At 41.7% G+C, this 17,827-nt stretch overlaps 1 protein-coding gene, 2 non-coding genes and 1 pseudogene across 5 annotated transcripts in view; all 4 read right to left on the bottom strand.

Moving 5' to 3' along the window:
- Positions 1 to 1,685: 1,685 nt before the first annotated feature.
- On the bottom strand, positions 1,686 to 1,792 carry LOC116276025. Its single transcript, XR_004185483.1, has one exon. It is a non-coding gene; the product is annotated as a U6 spliceosomal RNA (small nuclear RNA).
- Positions 1,793 to 3,255: 1,463 nt separating this feature from the next.
- LOC101010006 lies at positions 3,256 to 4,949 on the bottom strand (annotated as a pseudogene).
- A 1,310-nt stretch (positions 4,950 to 6,259) lies between these two features.
- Positions 6,260 to 6,366, bottom strand: LOC116275980. The gene has a single exon (XR_004185446.1). It is a non-coding gene; the product is annotated as a U6 spliceosomal RNA (small nuclear RNA).
- A 6,390-nt stretch (positions 6,367 to 12,756) lies between these two features.
- LINS1 (lines homolog 1) overlaps positions 12,757 to 17,827 on the bottom strand; it is a 30,019-nt gene continuing 24,948 nt past the window's right edge. For 2 of the 3 annotated variants that reach the window (XM_017960962.3, XM_031668295.1), the window contains 2 exons: positions 16,441 to 16,612; positions 13,775 to 14,654 (listed from right to left, as the gene is read on the bottom strand). In XM_017960962.3, coding sequence (XP_017816451.1) covers positions 13,775 to 14,654; positions 16,441 to 16,612 — 1,052 coding nt within the window. Of the gene's footprint in view, positions 14,655 to 16,440; positions 16,613 to 17,827 lie in introns of all 3 variants that reach the window. The other variant, XM_009210999.4, reaches the window with a different exon arrangement.

Below are 17,827 nucleotides of genomic sequence, written 5' to 3'. Positions count from 1 at the left end.
TAGAGGCCACGTAGGTCAAACAAAGAAATGGTGAACACATCCCAAAGCACTCAACTGTTTAGTTCCACTGGAGATTTTTTTTTTAATGGGTAGTGATTTCAAATGATTTGGTCTTTTTTTTTGTTTTGTTTTGTTTTGTTTTGTTTTTCTTCAAAGCAAACAAATGATTTGGTCTTTAAGTATGGACAGAAAGAAACAACACGCTGAACGAGAAATTCACTAACAAGTGACTGTACAGTTGTTTCATGGGCATGGAGAGAGAGTGGGGTTGAACAGCATTTTGAGAGGATGAAGTGTGCAATTTTACCCCATTGCTGGGGGGTTTCTGCTTCGTATTCTATCATGCTGACAGCAAATATAATTTGCCCATCACTGGCTATAGATAATTTAGGCTAAGCAGGATTTAGACTTGTGTTGGGAAGGAATTAGAATAATTCAGTAGATGCAGCGTATACTATTCGGTTGTGACTTTATTTTCTTCCTGGCTTTATCAATGCCCATGAAAGCAGGCTGGTGGCATTTCCCTTGAGGAAAACAAGACTTGCCCCACTATACTTCCTGTTGTGGCATATCCATTTCCTGAAGATATTCTCTTATAGAGTTCCAATTTGAGAAAATACTGCCAACTCATAAAATTACATGAAGCAAAGTAAATTTGTAATTTTTTCTGATACAAATTTTGTGATTATTGTAATGAATTTTCCTCCACATTCAGCATCATGATTGTTTCATGTGATCATCTATGCGAAAATTTTGGAATGCCATCCAGATAAACTATTTTTATTTATTTTATTTTTTATTTTTTGAGATGGAGTCTCACCCTGTTGCCCAGGCTGGAGTGCAGTGGCACAATCCCGGCTCACTGCAGCCTCTGCTTCCCAGGTCCAAGTGATTCTCCTGCCTCAGCCTCCCGAGCAGCTGGGACTACAGGTGCCCACCAGCCAGCACGCCTAATTTGTGTAGTTTTAGTGGAGACGGGGGTTTTGCCATGCTGGCCAGGCTGGTCTCGAACTCCCAGCCTCGGTTGATCCACCTGCCTTGGCCTCCCAAAGTGCTGGGATCACAGGCGTGAGCCACCATGTCCGGCCAGGTAAACTATTTAAAAATTATACATAGTGATTTTTCCATGTTTATAGCTCATTTTGATTAAATTAACCTCTACATGACATTGGGCCATGTAAACTATGACCCCACCATGGGGCAGTTACCAGGTAGCCTGTATCACTTCAAATGTTGAAGTGTGCATGACGGTCAAAAGTGGGTTTCACACCATCACACGTTCTTGGAAGCGCTTCTAATTTCTCATTTGTTCTGTATGGCTGGAGGCTTATTACAATGTCTGTAAAGAACAAGGTCATCAATGTGCTTGCATATTTCATTTTCCTGCATATCTGTTCACAATTAAGGCAAGGTATTTCAGGCTTTCCTGATGCAAATTTTCATCAGTATGAAATCCTGGATAACAAAACAGGCAACCTAAAAATAGGCATATGGACTCGTGGGTCTATGTACTTTTTAAAGTGTGCTCAAGAAAAGTGTTTCATTTACGGTTTTATTAATACTTTTTAAAGTAGAATGTTCAATAATATTATTACTATGATTTATTTTTATAGTCAGCAAACATGAGACTTAATGCTTTTCCTTCTAGCTCCACATATCAGTGCACAGTGTAACATTTTTTTAAAAAAAATATGGAATGCTGCATGGATCTGCGGATCTTCCTTGCACAGGGGGCCATGCTAACCTCCTCTGTGCCGTTCTAATTTGAGTATACCTGCTGCCGAAGTCAGCACCAGTTTCACCTTTTCACATTCATAGTAAAACTGATGGGAAACTGAATGTGAAATGTTTAGACAATGATGGCTCTCAACTATTAATCCCAACAGGATGGTGACTGAGGTGCACAGGCTGAAAATACAGTTGTCTAAACATTTCCACATTTCACTATCTGAACATCATTTTCCAATTAATAACATAGTTATTAATTGTAAAGAGTTTATTCTACTCAACCCACTAATTATTCTCACCTAGTGAGTTGACCTCAACGTGAAGAAAAGGTCATTGATGAAAAAGGGCGGCTATGTTCTGTTAACATTTTTTTCTTTTTACAGAGATGGGGTCTTGCTATGCTGCCCAGCCTGGTCTCAAACTCCTAGGCTCAAGCAATCCTCCTGCCTTGGCTTCCTCAAATCCTAGGATTATAGGAGTAAGCCACTGCACCCAGCTTCACTGTCCTTTAAAGTCTTAAGGTGGACGTTCTCTTGATTCCACCTTCAAAGCCATTGCCTGTTTTTTGTTGTTGTTGTTGGTTTTTGTTTTTGTTTTTGTTTTTAGACAGGGTCTCACGTGTCACCCAGGCTGGAGTGTAGTGGTGTGATCTTGGATCACTGCGGCCTGGACCTTCCCGGGCTCAAGCGGTCCTCTCATCTCAGCCTCCTGAGTAGCTGAGACTACAGGCACACGCCACCATGCCCGACTAACTTTTTTGTATTTTGTAGAGATGAGGTCTCACCATGTTGCCCAGACTGGTCTCAAGCAATGTGCCCACCTCAGCCTCCCACAGTGCTGGGACTACAGGAACAAGCCACTGCACCCAGCTTAGATGAAATTTTTGAAAGTGACACAGAAGGTGTTTTTAAATACAGTACATTCCTCCAACAACTTCAATGTCATTGTAGATTCTTGGAATAAATTCATTCCCATATCTTCTTCTCTTTGTTTCTTCTTTTAAAGTCTCAAGTTACCAGGTAGGAAGCACTAAAGCTACTGAAGGTGGATCTCCCCATGATATTTTTTTCACCCAAACTAAAAAACGCATGTGAGGTGATTTTTTTAAATCCATGCAACACACCCTTCAGATGTTGTCCCCAAGAGAAGAGATTTTTGAAAAAACAAATTGAAAAATAAAAATTATAGGCGCTGTGAAGCATTAACATTTACATCACTGCACAATTTCTGTGGATCTGCCATAATGACTTCTATATATACACACAGGTACACACACACACACAAATTTGTGGTTATAATCGAACAAGTCCAGTTCAAACTTATAAACTTAAGTCTATGAGAAAAACCAAGACATCACAATAGAAACACAACACTAAAGGATAAGACAAAATCTACAACCAAACAACTTTCAAAACCTTTCTACAGTGTGGAATTCCAGCTGCTTAAATAATGCCAGTTACATTATTTTCATCTATGCTCTGATCTGTTTCTGTACATACAGGCACACAGAAAAGTGGAAATGTCCTTATCACGTGAAGAAGACATTGCTTCTGGTCTGCTTAGGTGCAGGTCTTTGTTCCAGGCAGATTCCAATCTTCCTGTTTCTTCCAGATGTGAGCTCCTGTCCTCAGAAATTCTTGAAGATTTCTAAATCCTTCTGCGGCATGGCGGCGGCTGTGTCCTAGTCATTCTCTGGGTAAGTTTCGAAGTTGGAGGTGTCTTCGTCGCGGGCTATCTTGGGCACAATGGGAGCCTTCAGTTTTCTCTGCGGAACAGCTTCCCAGTCCACGGAGAGGAACCACCGATGGCGTTTCACATCATTAGCCCTGTTCTTCATGTTTCCTAACCGCCTTGTTCTGTCAACCACGAGCAGTTTCTTAATGAGGTCTTTTACACAGAAATCCAAATGTCTGGGGAAATCTATTTTGCCTGCAAGAATTTTCTGATAAATGCCAAATGTGTTATCACAAAAAAAAAAAAAAAAAAAAAAAAAAAATGGAGGAAACCCTGAGAGCATCTCAAATATCAGGATGCCGAGGGCCCACCAGTCCACGGCCCTTCCGTGGTCCTCGCTTTGAATGACTTCGGGGGCCAGGTACTCGGGTGTTCCACAGAGGGTCCAAGTCCTGTCTACCAGCTTCTCGGCGAACCCAAAGTCCATGAGCTTGATGTGGCCGTCCCTATCCAGCAGGATGTTCTCCCTATCCAGCAGGATGTTCTCCGGCTTAAGTTCCTGTAGACGATCTCCTTGGAGTGGAGATGCTCGATGGCACAGGTGATCTCCGCAGAGTAAAAGAGACCCTTGGCGCTGGAGAAGCGCCCCCGGTTGCGCGGGTAGCTGAAGAGCTCGCCGCCCGGCAGGTACTCCATGAATCTGTAGAGGAAGCGCTAGTCATGCCACGTCCAGAACAACCTGATGAGGAACCGGTGGATGACTTCCTTCAGGACCGACCTCTCAATGTGCAGGTGCTGCTCCTGCTTCAGGCGGATGACGTCGTGAATGCTCATCACCTTGAGGGCGAAGAATTGCTTGGCTGTTTTCTTCTTCACCGGGTCCACCCGCTCGAACATCCCAGTGCCCACGGTGGCCAGCGTGTCGAAATTCTGCAGGCGGTAGGCAGGCGGCTCGGCTGGGGCAGAGCGCGGGCCCCCAGCTGGGGGTCTCCTCCGCCACCTCTCTGGGTCGCTGTCCGCGGCGGCTGCCTGGTCCAGTCACGGCGGAGAGCTGGCCCAGGCTCTCCACTCGGGTCCGGGGCACCGGGCCAGGCCGGAGCGCTCTGGGAGCCGGGCTTCCCGGGACGGAGCCTCTGAGGGCGGCGCGGCGGCGGCACCAACTGAGGCTCCCGGTGCGCGCCCTCGCCTCCCGGTGCTCGGCCCGACGCTTGGCCCAGCGCGGCTGACTAAGCCCCCGGGTGGGAGCAGCCGCCGACCTCAGGGGTCTGGCACCGAGTGCTGCGCGGTGGCAGCGAAGACGGGGACCGCGGCCAGGGCTGCCGGGGCAGGGAGGGGGCCCTGCACATTCCCGGTCTCGCCTGGCGCCTGCCGCCGCCTCCAGTTCAGTAGCCGCGAGCGCGCTCTACGGTGTTTTGCTTTTGTTTGTTTGTTTGTTTGTTTGTTTGCCAGCTGATTCACAACTCAAGTAGCACAGTGAGGGTGGACAATACGGACTGCCCAAGCATCCCAGCATCGTCTGTTCTACATATCACTATTCCAAATGGCATGCTGCTGTGTTTGTGAATCCAGCCTCCCACGGTGGGTATGTCACCACTGACCTGTAACAATGGGAATGACACATTTTCACTAGAGGCGGGCCTTGGCCATCCTCCACAGCAGACTATTAAGTAACAAAATAAGCAATACTATTTATTTACTTCTTACTATGCTGTTTTTTTTTTTAAGCCTCTGATGAAATCCTGGTGGCTTCTTCTCTCTTCTTACCAATCCAGGAAGTGTAGAGAGCTGTTGAGCCCTGTTTCCAAATCCCCAGGTGAAGCTGTGCTGACATGCCTTCTGTCCGTACAGCCCTTTCCAAGACTCAGCTATTTGTGATCACCCTCAAATGCTGCCCTGATTCTATTATCAACTTGTAATAAAACTCACTTGTATGGTGGAAAGGCTGTTGCCAATTAATTTTATTTTCGTTTGTCACCTATCTTCCCTTCCGTGTAATCGTCAAACTGTTTGTTGTACATATTAAAAATAACACACAATCAAGAGGGCATATGCTATATTCAAGCAAAGAATGCTATGTGAGCCAGGCATGGTGGCTCATGCCTGTAATCCCAGCACTTTGGGAGGCCAAGAGGGGGTGGACCAATTGAGGTCAGGAGTTTGAGACCAGTCTGGCCAACATGGTGAAACCCCATTTCTACTAAAAATAAAAAAATTAAAAAAACAAACAAACAAAAAAAACCAAAAAAAAGCTGGGCATGATGGCGCACACTTGTAATCCTAGCTACTTGGGAGGCTGAAGCAGGAGAACTGCTTGAACCCAGGAGGTGGAGGTTGCAGTGAGCCAAGATTGCACCACTGCACTACAGTCTGGGCAACAGAATGAGATGCCATCTCAAAAAAAAAAAATGCTATGCAATAAAAAAATTATGTACTTGTCAATAGTCCAGTGAGTCAGGGGAACCCCTTCTCTTTATTGTGGAGAAAAATAGCACAATCAGAAAAAAAATTAAAAGATAATTTTCAGGAAAACTGACAGTTAAAAATCCAATGTTGTCTTACAAAAGTAGGATATACTACTCTTTTGTGTTTTGCAGAAAAACAAATATCTGGTGATTTGGAGATGGACAATATATGGTCCTTAGCAAATGAAAGAAGTTTAGCTGTGGGGAAACCTGTCCTTCCTCACAGTTTATTGAATAGCTTAAAAAGATGTCATCAGCAATTATAAATGTGCTTCTGGGGTGCTAACTTCATGGGCCTCAAAGGGAGAAATGAGTCTGACAGGAGGCTTGAGGCACTTAAAAAACACACAGACATTCTGATTGCCACCCCTAGAAAGTGCTTTTTTTTAAAGTTAAAAAATATGAAATGCTTCATAAATTTACATGTTATCCTTGAGCAGGGGCCATGCTAATCTTCTCTGTATCATTCCAATTTTAGTATATGTGCTGCCAATATAAGCATAGAAAGTGTTTTTCAGATGGCCAGGCATGGTGGCTCATGCCTGTAATCCCAGCACTTTGGGAGGCCTAGGTGGACGGATCACCTGAGGTCAGGAGTTAGAGACCAGCATGACCAACATTGAGAAACTCCGTCTCTACTAAAAATACAAAATTAGCCAGGCCTGGTGGCACATGCCTGTAATACCAGCTACTTGGGAGGCAGAGGCAGGAGAATCGCTTGAACCTGGGAGGTGGAGCTTGCAGTAAGCCGGATCGCGCCATTGCATATTTTTCAGGTAAAACCATGCATCAACTCTACTGCCTTCAATGATTAGGTAGGCTCTACCAAACAGCAAACACCTGAGCCATTCTCACTGGAAAGAAAATCACAGGCAGATCACATTCCATATCTTAATGCTTCTAAATATCAGAGAACTGCTGGCACAGTGGTGTGTGTCTGTAATCTCGGTACTTGGGAGGCTGAGGCAGGAGGATCCTTTGAACCCAGGAATTTGAGACTAGTCTGAGCAACAAAGCAAGATTCCATTGCAAAAAAACAGTATGTAAAGTAAATTTAAAATAAATATCAGAGAAGCGTACTTTGAAAACAAAGCAAAAATCCTGAAAAGGAAAAACACAAGTAATCCACGGTGTACACAAACATGTATTGTACCCAATGCAGTAAGTAACTGGACTACAGTTCATTCCAACTACTTGGTAAGGTTCACTGTGAACTGCAAACTTAGAAAGGGATCACTGTTTGCTTTTCCTTTATCTTAGAAAAGACAATAGGCCAGCTTTGCAATTAAGAGGGCATACATGGCGTTTACTGTAAAGGCTTTGATGTGAGTTCAGCTCTACTGTCTTTAAAATAACCAGAAAAACTCAGAAATGGTTTGCTAGTCTGATCTATGATCCTACTATTAGAAAAGGCATTTTATCAACCATAATTTTCAAATGTGCATTTTGATAAAGCAAGACACGTTTTATACTGTCATAAGTGACAGTCAAGACCAATTAAAGTTTAATATTTAGGTCAAGTGTCCAAACATCTGGGCAGTCCATGCCTGCCAAGTGCAGCCCTGCTGGGTTGTATTAAGGAAAAGGTGGGAGATACAGCAGTAAGTCCAGTTGGTGCCCAGGGAGATGGTTTGGATGTCTGGAACATCACCTTTGGTGATTGTGTTAAAACTATTTTTGACTTGAATGGTATTATTTTCAGCCTGTCATTTCAAAGGTGCAACCCAGAATGCCAGTATTATTTGTGTGCAGAGAATACAAATAAATTGAAAACCACTATCCTTGGTTTCTACCTCTTCCCCTCCCGTGCACACTTGGGTCTAACTAAAATTTCTCTCTTAAATATCATCAACTGCTTCCTAATGGTCAAATCATCTGGTGGTTTCTCAGATCTCATCCCACTGTTGCTCTCAGAGATACTAAACCCCACATACATTTTCCTTCTCAAAGCTCTATAAAACCTTTCTTAGTTTCCTCATAGTATTTTTTGTTTTCCTGCCTCAAATTTCCGCCTTTTGGGGTAGAGGCTTTCCCCTAATTCCTGATGATCCTTGGCTATTCACTCATATGTAAGAGTGAGCCACTTAAATGCCAATTAGCTCTATGTACATGGTGATATTTGCCACTATGGGCTTCATAGTAGGGTGATTTGGCTTAGTAATTTACTTGGGGAACCCTGATATGTGTCTTTAGATCTTTTTTTCTTGGGTTTGTTAAATTCCCCAGAAAAGTCTCTTCTAGCCTCCTACCTAGAGTTAGAAGTGTTCTGGCAGTAGAGTTGGGGAGAAGGCCGGGGAGGATGGTGGTTATATTTAGTATGTACATGTTTAGTTAATCCTGTTTTCAGTGTTTTATTCCTATCTCCAGCTGTGTCTGGTGTTCCCTAGTCCAAAGACCTGTTGTTTCACACTCTCCGGGAATAAACCTCTAATCTGCTAGGTGGTGGAGGGAGCAATCGCTAACTACATGGAATGGGGCAGAGGATCTAGAAGTAATTGTTTCCAATTGCTTTTCCACCCACCACCCCATGGTACAGCATGGTACTCAAGACTACAAGCTCCTGAGCCTTCAGAGGAATCCAGCTCATAAGTCAGGCTTTTTCAGTTTTCCCCATTCCAGATAGGAATGTAATGTTCCTGGGTCGACTAAGTTAGTTTGAACCCGCCACTGCAAATTGAAACTGAGACAGTGAAAGAAATCTGACCTAACCAACTCCATCTTGCTTCTAACCTCTGAGCTGTCCTTGTTCATCCCTGGGCATAGGCTGAACTAAGTTTGGGAGGAATTTAGTTTATAGTTTAAAACAAAGATAAGAGGCAAATCCCCTTCTTGACTGGGGACTAGACTGCCTTTATAGGATTAACAAATTAGTCACAAGATTATAAATTATGGTTTAGGAGTCATGCAGCTGGAGGCTGCAAGATTCTGACCCTCCCTAAACTGCTCCTAAGTCAGTAACTATTTTGCAGAGTCTGCACTTGATGGATCAGCTGGCATCACCCAGATTGATAAACTGGCTCATCTGATCTTGGCTCTTGTGGCCCCCACCCAGGAACTGATTCAGCACAAGAAGACAGCTTTAATTCCCTGATTTCATCTCTGACCCAACCAATCAGCACTCTTGACTCAACATCCCCTACCCACCAAATTATCGTTAAAAACTCTGATCCCTGAATGCTCGGAAAGACCGATTTGAGTTATAATAAAACTTCAGTCTCCCCCACAGACGGCTTTGAGTGAATTACTCTTTCTTTATTGAAATTCCCCTGTCTTGATAAATCGACTCTGTTTAGGGAGCAGGCAAGATGAACCCACTGGGTAGTTACGAATTTTCAACCTACCTACCTTTGAGCTTCCAAAATTGTTTTCTCCTTTTCGATTTTGTCCTCATGTGTCTTGTTGCTTGTGATTTGGCCTCTTTATTGTTGTTAGTGGGTGTCTGAAGGCAGAGAAGCTGATGTGAGCATTCAGCCAGGCCTGGATCCCATTCCCATTGCCCTTGCCTTCAGTGGGATTTCTGCAACAAACTCTTCCCAATCTTTGTGCTTGTCAATGTAGCCACTATATTGCCACTAAAGTCACTTTCTTCAAACACAAAACCAGTCATTTACTCAAAAACCTCATCAGCTGTCTACTGTGTATAGAAAAGTCAATACTCCTTAGCACATCACCCTAGGTCTTGGATGACCTGACTCCAATATACTTTTATGGTGTGACTTATACCACCCACCACACATATCCAAAGCTGCAACAATTTTCGTTTTAATAGTGTACATTCCTCATCTTCTGTCTTGAAGGCAGGGAATAAATTATGCAAGGAGTCTGAGAAGAGGTTGGAACCTAACTACTTGAATCCATTACTTCAGCTCTGCCACTTTATGATCTTGGGCAAGCTACTTAATCTCCATGTCTGCAAAACAATAATAGTAATAATAATAGGACCTACTTTCTAACATTGTTAGAAGGATTAGATGAGCACTTAAAACAGTGGCAAGTAGGAAGTGCAAGGTAAGGATAATGATTATAATTCTCTGCACATCTGTCTCCTCCAGCAGATTATCAAGTCCCTGGAGAAGGATCACTTCTCATTTATTCAACATTTGTGCTGTGCCTATGATGTGACGATGTAAAAAGAGCTTAGCAAATGGAAAGACCGTTGACTTATGGTTCAAATATAATGCGACAAATGATACAACACAGGAAAGAGCAAAGTGCAGAGAATACAGCATGCAAAATTGAATGGTGTGGAACAGATGGGGAAAGGCTTCACAGATCTAACACTGAAGATGGGGCTTGATGAATGAGTATGTAAGGGCCAAGAGTTGTGCAAGGAACAGTGGATGGGGAGAAAAGCACAGACAGGCTGGAGAAGCAGGTTGAGGCCAATTGCACAAGGCCCTGCATAACCTGTTTACCATACACTTTATTGTTTGACCAGTGTTTGTTAATCTCAGTGTGCTAGCATATAGGGTGTGTCAGAGAATTATGAGGAGTCAAAGTATTTTGTTACCAATAATAGCTGAAATGTGGGGACTGTTTTTTTTTTTTTTTTCCTGAGATGGAGTTTTGCTCTTGTTGCCCAAGCTGGAGTACAATTGCGTGATCTCAGCTCATTGCAGCCTCTGCCTCTGGGGTTCAAGTGATTCTCCTGCCTCAGCCTCCTATGTAGCTGGGATTACAGGTGTGTGCCACACGCTCGGCTAGTTTTTTGTATTTTTAGAAGAGACGGGGTTTCACTATATTGGCCAGGCTGGTCTCAAACTCCTGACCTCAGGTGATCCACCCACCTCGGCCTCCCAAAGTGCTGGGATTACAGGCGTGAGCCACCACACCTGGCCAGGTACTTGACATTTTAAAAATAAATGAGGACACACTCCCAAATGATGCTGAACAGAAGAATACATAATCTATGACTCCATTTATAAGAGTAAAAGAAAGAGAAAACCAGGCAAAGATCATTTCTGTTGTCTCAGTTCACGACACAGTTACCTTCAGGGGTGGACAGTGACAGGGAGAGGACTCAAGAGGGACTTCTGGGTGCCTCATGCTATTTCTTCATCTGGGGACTGGCTGCATAGATGTGCTGTTTCTGAAAATTCAACAAACTGTATACTTATAGTGCACTTTTCTGTATCTCTTCTGCTTTAAAACAAGTAAGTTAGGTGCATGGCACCATGTACTCACTTGCATTTCCATACGCTTTTACTGGAAGGGCCGAGGTTACAGACTGCTCTTGAGTTGTACTCTGGGAACTCACTGTGCAGACATATATCAATAGTTTTGTGTTCCTTTATGACGTAACTCTGGGAATAGCGCTTAGATGCTTAGAAGGGCCAAGGATAGTGATCACACCAGCCAAGGGTCACCTTTAGCAAAAGCAGGGCTTAGTGAGTGTGTGATGAATTGACTTACACTCTAGTTAGTTATAAATGTAGATATTCTGAAACACCAACTTAGCATACCTGTAAGACTGCTTTTCCCTCATTTTACACGCAATGAGGGGCTGACAGTTCCTTGCTAATCCTATAGAGAGACACAGGTCAAAACCACACCTGCATAAGCATGAGTTATAATGCATTCAACATTTATGTACCCTTTGGAACAATATTCGTTTTTTTTTTCTTTTCCCAGTTATTTCCATTAAAACACAGTTACCCATGTGTCACCTGACAGGGACATGTTCTGAGAAATGAGTTGTAAGGCAATTTTGTTGTCATGTCATGTGTGTTACAGAGTATATTCAACAACGTAGATGGCATAGCCTACTACACACCTAGGCTGTATGGTATTGCCCATTGCTCCTAGGCTACAAACCTGTACACAGCATGTTACTGTACTGAATACTGTGGGCAACTGTAACACAATAGTAAGTATCTGTGTATCTAAACATGCCTAAACAGAGGAGAGTTACAGTAAAAATAATGGCTTGATAGTCTTATGGGACCACTGTACTATGTGGTCTGTTACTGAAATATCCTAATGCAGTGCTGCATGTATCCAGCTAAAAATAGTACAAAAAGATGAGAATTTGTCTTCCACATCAGACCTGTCTCCTAAGGCAACCACTATTATGACTTTCTTATATAGTCTTACATACATATTTTATACATGCACAAAAGCACATATATTAATGTGTATTACTCCTGCCCTGCTTCTTTCCCTAAATAATTGCAAGCCCCATGTATTTACTTGTTTTTTACTGGAGATGTTTCACATCCACAAACATGCATAAAATGCATTATTTTCACAGGCATATAGTATTCCACTGAACAAATCCTGACTTAGTTAACCAGATATTTCTAGTAAAACTCTAAATAAAACCTTAAAATATTTTGCAAATAATGTGGCATCCTTGAATACACATTCTTTGACGTGCTTTTTCAATTATGGTAGAAACTGCCTCAATGCCGTTTCTCAACAGCCTCACCAACATCATGTTAAATGCAAACCTGTTGACCTTTGCATTGCTATTTGGCTAACACTGGTACTTCACTGTTATTTTAATCAGCAACCTTCTATTTAGCTCCACTGTTTTTTCCATTTCTACCTGAATTAAGTACTAAACTGTTTCAAATACCATAGCCTTAATCTATATTTTAATGTCTGGTAGGTTTAGTCTTTATTCTGTTTCTCTGCAAAGAGATCATTTTAAAAAAAATTTACAGGCAATACTTTAGACTGCCTTAATGCAAGACTTAGCAGCACAATGTAGCTATTGCTCCTATTACACAAACATATTAAAATTGACTTTACTGCTTCTCTTCAAGAGTATGGAACACAATTATTCATGTCACAATTTTAAATAGGAAAATTATATAGTGATTAAAATTTTTTTTAGAAAGAATCATGTTCATACAGTAGGCCAGGTATAATAACTTCTCAAAGAAATGGCTAAGGTTTTACATTTTTAATATATCACTTTCTGTGTAAATATCCCAGAAGGAAATAGTAACTATATTTGGTTAGTGACCCTCCTGGATTCAAGTCCATCAAGAACACGTGAAAGTGACCTTATCTGGAATTAGGGTCTTTGCAGCTGCAATCAAGTTGAGACCATACTGGATGAGGGTGGGTTCTAATCCAATGACCGATGATGTCCTTGTAGGAGGGAAACTGGACACCGACACAGGAAAATGCTATGTGAGGCAGGAACTGGAGTGATGCCGCTACAAGACAAGGGACACCATGGATGGTTCGCTACCACCAGAAGCCAGAAAGGGGCAGGGAGGGATTCTTCTCCAGACCCTGAGAGCACTGCCCTGCTGAACCTTGAGTTTGGATTCTGGCCTCCGGAACTATGAGAATAATTTCAGGTGTCTGAAGCTGCGGCACATGTGGCAAGTTGTTACGGCAGCCCTAGTTAAGAAGCATGATCATCACCCCTGATTTTGTATCAGTTTGAACTGTCATAAATCTCCAGTGGTATATAGGTATATTGAGTGACTTGTCACTTGATATCTCTTTTTCAGTCACTAGGTTGCTTCCAATAAGGCAAAAAGTAAGAACTTGTTTAGAAAACCCAGCCGGGCACAGAGGCTCATGCCTGCAATCCCAGCACTTTGGGAGGCCAAGGCGGGTGGATCACTTGAGGTCAGGAGTTCAAGACCAGCCTGGCAACATGGTGAAACCCCCGTCTCTACTAAAATACAAAAATTAGCTGGGTGTGGTGGCGGGCACCTGTAATTCCAGCTACTCGGGAGGCTGAGGCAGGAGAATCACTTGAACCAGGGAGGTGGAGGTTGCAGTGAGCTGAGATCATACCACTGCACTCCAGCCTGGGTGACAGAATCAGACTCTGCCTCAAAAAAAAAAGGAAAACCCTTTTGTGGTGATTATTTTATACTATTATTTCATTGAGACATAGTTTATATTAAGGAAAAACAATTCCTGGAAAATAAAATGCCAATGTTTTACAAAGTGTTCATAGTTTTATTACTTATCACTTCTATGTATTTTAATAACTTCAAAAGTGCAGTTGGATTATATGGGAAAAGATTTTTCTTTTGCAAACGGCAGATGGCATCTTGTAGTTCCTGGAAGCATTTTACTATTGTGTAAAATATTCCCACTTCAGAGACGACATCATTTGGGGCTACTTCACAATCAAAGGAGAAGGCAGTATCAAATTCTTTCAGAAACAGAGGCCTTGATGGAGGCTCAAGGCTAAATTCTTCTTTATCTCTGCTTGTCCCAGCTGCATCCTGAATCTCCATAGTTGCTTGTTGGTGTAAAGATGTCTGTTTACTGTTAGCTAAACACTGGTCTGTAGATTCCACTTCAGAATCATCAGAGCTGTCGTAATCTACCAGACTTTGAGAGGCCCGGGGGGAAGACAGACTAGAAGTACACATGGTGTCAGTCCCCTTGGACATCATAGCTTTCAGTGGTTCAGAGGGAGCATCGGAAGCCCAGGAGTGCTGAGCACACACATCTATGTGACTATGAGGAGCAGTCAAATGATGGGGTGTTGTTCGGTTGGTGCTTTGGTCTTGGACAAGTGAGGGGACACAGTCACAAATACTTATGTCATATTTAGATTCAGTTGCATCAAAGTTATTGCAAATGGTGAAAAAATTATCCCAGTCCTTTTGCAGTAATTTTAAATATCTAACAAAATATTCAAGAAAACAGGTTTCTGATGAAATCAAAAAGTCAAGAAGAACTGTAGAATCAAATCCTATATTTTTTAAGAAGAACAAGAAAATACAGTGAGGATTGTAGCCATTTTCATGTGTGTGATGGTCCCACATTTCTTTTCCTTGGGTCAAGCTTTCAGTGGCTTCACATCCTCTGAAAATGAAGAAAATGGAGAATCCAGATTAACGACCTTACAAAAATAAACAGTTTTAACAGATATAATTCACATACCATAAATTAACCTATTAGATTACTTTTAAATCAATGCATCACTTCTTAAAAGAAAAAATTTCAAAACCTATTCCTTTCCCCATAAGCTCTAAATAAGTCTGACTCAGTAAAGCAAAATCCACTGACTTTGGCAGTTCTAGTTTTTGTCTGCCCAATAAAAGTTCTCTGTCATCCTTTCTCTTGACATCAGAATTCCTCATTCTTACAGGTAACCAATTCCATGTGGTAAGATAATTCCTAAACCTCCTTCCTTACCCTTCTCAACAAGGGTGGGCATGGTGACCCAGGCTGACCAATCAGAACACTCCATGCTCCTGGCCACCATGACTGGTTCTGACAAGGCTCTGTAACCCAAGTGGGTTAAATCAGATCTCTCCTAGGACTTTTGCTGGAGCTATGGAAGATTATAACTGTAGGGCTGAGGTAAGCCTTGAACTGCTGGTGGCCATGCCTTGAGAATGAATTCAAAACTGTGAGACAGAGAAAAAGAGAAGTGACTGATGACATGATTATAGTCCCTGTACATACCTAACTCCAACTTGACCCTTTAGAATTCCCAGTTATGAGCCAATAAACTTTGGTTTTCGCTCAAATTAGAGTTGGTTTCCATCATTTACAACCAAAAAAATCTTAACAAATACAACTACATCTGAAAAAAGTATCTATGTTGTAAGCACATGCCTCTCTGGACACACCGAACTGGAATTAAGAAAGTCAGAAATTCACATACAAAGTAAGTTTAATTCAGGGGTTTCCACTTCCTGAGGAGTAAGGAGCTAACTTTGAGTACAATTAAGATATACTCTTACAGGCGTGTGCATTTTCAGACTGAATTTGTATTTGACCGTTTTGAACCTAATTCAAATCACATGCAGGAATTTTGTGTTCTTGATTAGAATCTTTTGAAAATTGGCCCCAAACACTTAAGAGTCTAAGAGCAGCCATTGCCAGCAGTGTCATAATACAAGTAAGTACTGGCAGCACAACACTGCACCACAGATCATTAGCAAGAAATCCCTTTCTCCCAGGCCAAGAAAGAAATGGAAATAAAGCAAGTATGTGAGTGTTTTAATAAAGCAGAAGCAGAAACAGTGGAAAAGGTCATCAGTTATTAGCTTCATAACCAATTATAGATATTTGCCACAAGAAGATATTACCTCAAGTACAGCTATTTTAATAAAGCAGAGACAATCAGTATAAATCATCAGTAACATAACCAATTTCAGACATTTGCCTCAAGAAGGTATCAGCCCAAATTCAACTGAATATTGAAACGAAAATTCAGAACAGCTCCTTTTGACGATTTCTAAGTTTGTATTCACCTTTACAAAAGCAAAGATCATCTTACTGAAGCTTAACACAAAAAAGTAAGTCTTAGGGGTGAAAAGAGGTCTTAAATGAACAACAATTACGATTCAGAGAAGTGTACTGACTTACTGAAGACTAAATCAGAAGCCATGGTTTTAGATACCAGTCTACTTATACTACGTGAGATCTGCCCAGCCAGCCAAGTTTTCACAGTGATGCAAATGCAGTCTCCTTTTCATGTAAGTCAGGGTTAAAGAAAGGAACTGCAACTTACGAGGAAACCACAGGATGTTTTACCCCAAATGATGCAAAGTAAGCAACACGCCCAGCAAATTCTCAGAAATGTTTTCTGCTTTCCTGACTTGTAGGCCGTTCAATAAATACTTTAAAATACACTAACCTGGTCAGTGTTAAGTAGATGCCCAGTGATGCCTTGGCAGCCTCCAGCATGTCATCGTCTTGTTCTATGAAAACTCTAGACAGCCATTTGCATGGATTGTGTAATTGCAGAGAGGGCTGAAGGTGAGGCTTTAAGAAGGTCAATAACTCAGACATGAACCTCTGTAAGTCAACTTCAAAAAATGCAAATTTCAAACTATAGGCAATAGTTCATGAATGAATTAATATCTTGCCTATATATAAACTCATAGTGCCTAGACTACCTTAAGATGCAATTATCCTAATTCACTTTCAAAAAGTCATCAGGAATCAGTTAGGAATCATCTTTATTTGGCAAATGAGGACACTGAGGCTCATTCCAGAGCATACATTTAAAATGTACAGCTAGATCATCTATTCGCAACAACTGCCAAATAACTGTCTCTCAGAAATAAAAGCTATGTGATTTCTTGCTAAAAGCAGATAAATAAATGAGCAGACCACAAAGATCACTTCATCGGATGCCAGAGTTGTCTGTTACTAGAGGCAAGAATGCGACCAAGCAAAAATAATTTTGTCTTCAAAATAACAGAAAAACATTTTTTGTTTGTTTAGAGCATAGAAGTACTACTATTAAGCACAAAAATAAAAAACATTTTAGGTAGTTTTAACTACAATTTAAAACTGACTTATATAACAGGTGCCATCTAGTGTTATAAATTATAACTGCACAGAATTATAACTAATGTGTAGTTATTAGAAGCTAAATTATATCCAAAGCAATTCAGTGATGTCACTGCTCACATTCAAACTTTTCACTGAATCTGTATGCTGCTTGTTTAGAGACATTTACTATTCATTTTTCTCAAGTAAAATGGAAGACTTTGAACTCCTGTGTTACTATCCTGGAAATTCTATATGTAACAATTTCTTTATCAATATAACTTCTCATATATTAGCTTCAAATCAATATCTAATTTTCAATAATCTACATTAGTAGAATTAATAATTGTATGAAGGATTAATATAAATGGGGTAGGGAAATGGAGGCGGGAGGATCGCTTGAGATCAAAAGGTTGAGGCTGCAGTGAGCCTGGGCAACAGAGCAAGACCCTGCCTCAAAATAAACAAACAGTAAACATAACAATAACAAAGAAACAATAACTAACAATAGTAACAACACTTAAGTGGGAGTGAACACATTTTTCTTTAATCTCTCTGTCTCCTCACTCTCTTTCTCTCTCTCTCTCTGACAGGATTTCCATCTGTTACACCAGGACTGGAGTACAGGTGTGCGATGGATCGCAGCTCACTGTAGCCTTGATCTCCCAGGATGGGACCTCCCAGGTTGGGACGGGAGGAATAGCATGGGCTGAAGGCGGGCCAGGGCTGCAGTGGGCCATGGTCAT

The sequence above is a fragment of the Papio anubis genome, chromosome 7, assembly GCF_008728515.1.
Source record: "Papio anubis isolate 15944 chromosome 7, Panubis1.0, whole genome shotgun sequence".
NCBI lineage: Eukaryota > Metazoa > Chordata > Mammalia > Primates > Cercopithecidae > Papio > Papio anubis.
This window is presented reverse-complemented; position numbering and strand designations above follow the sequence as displayed.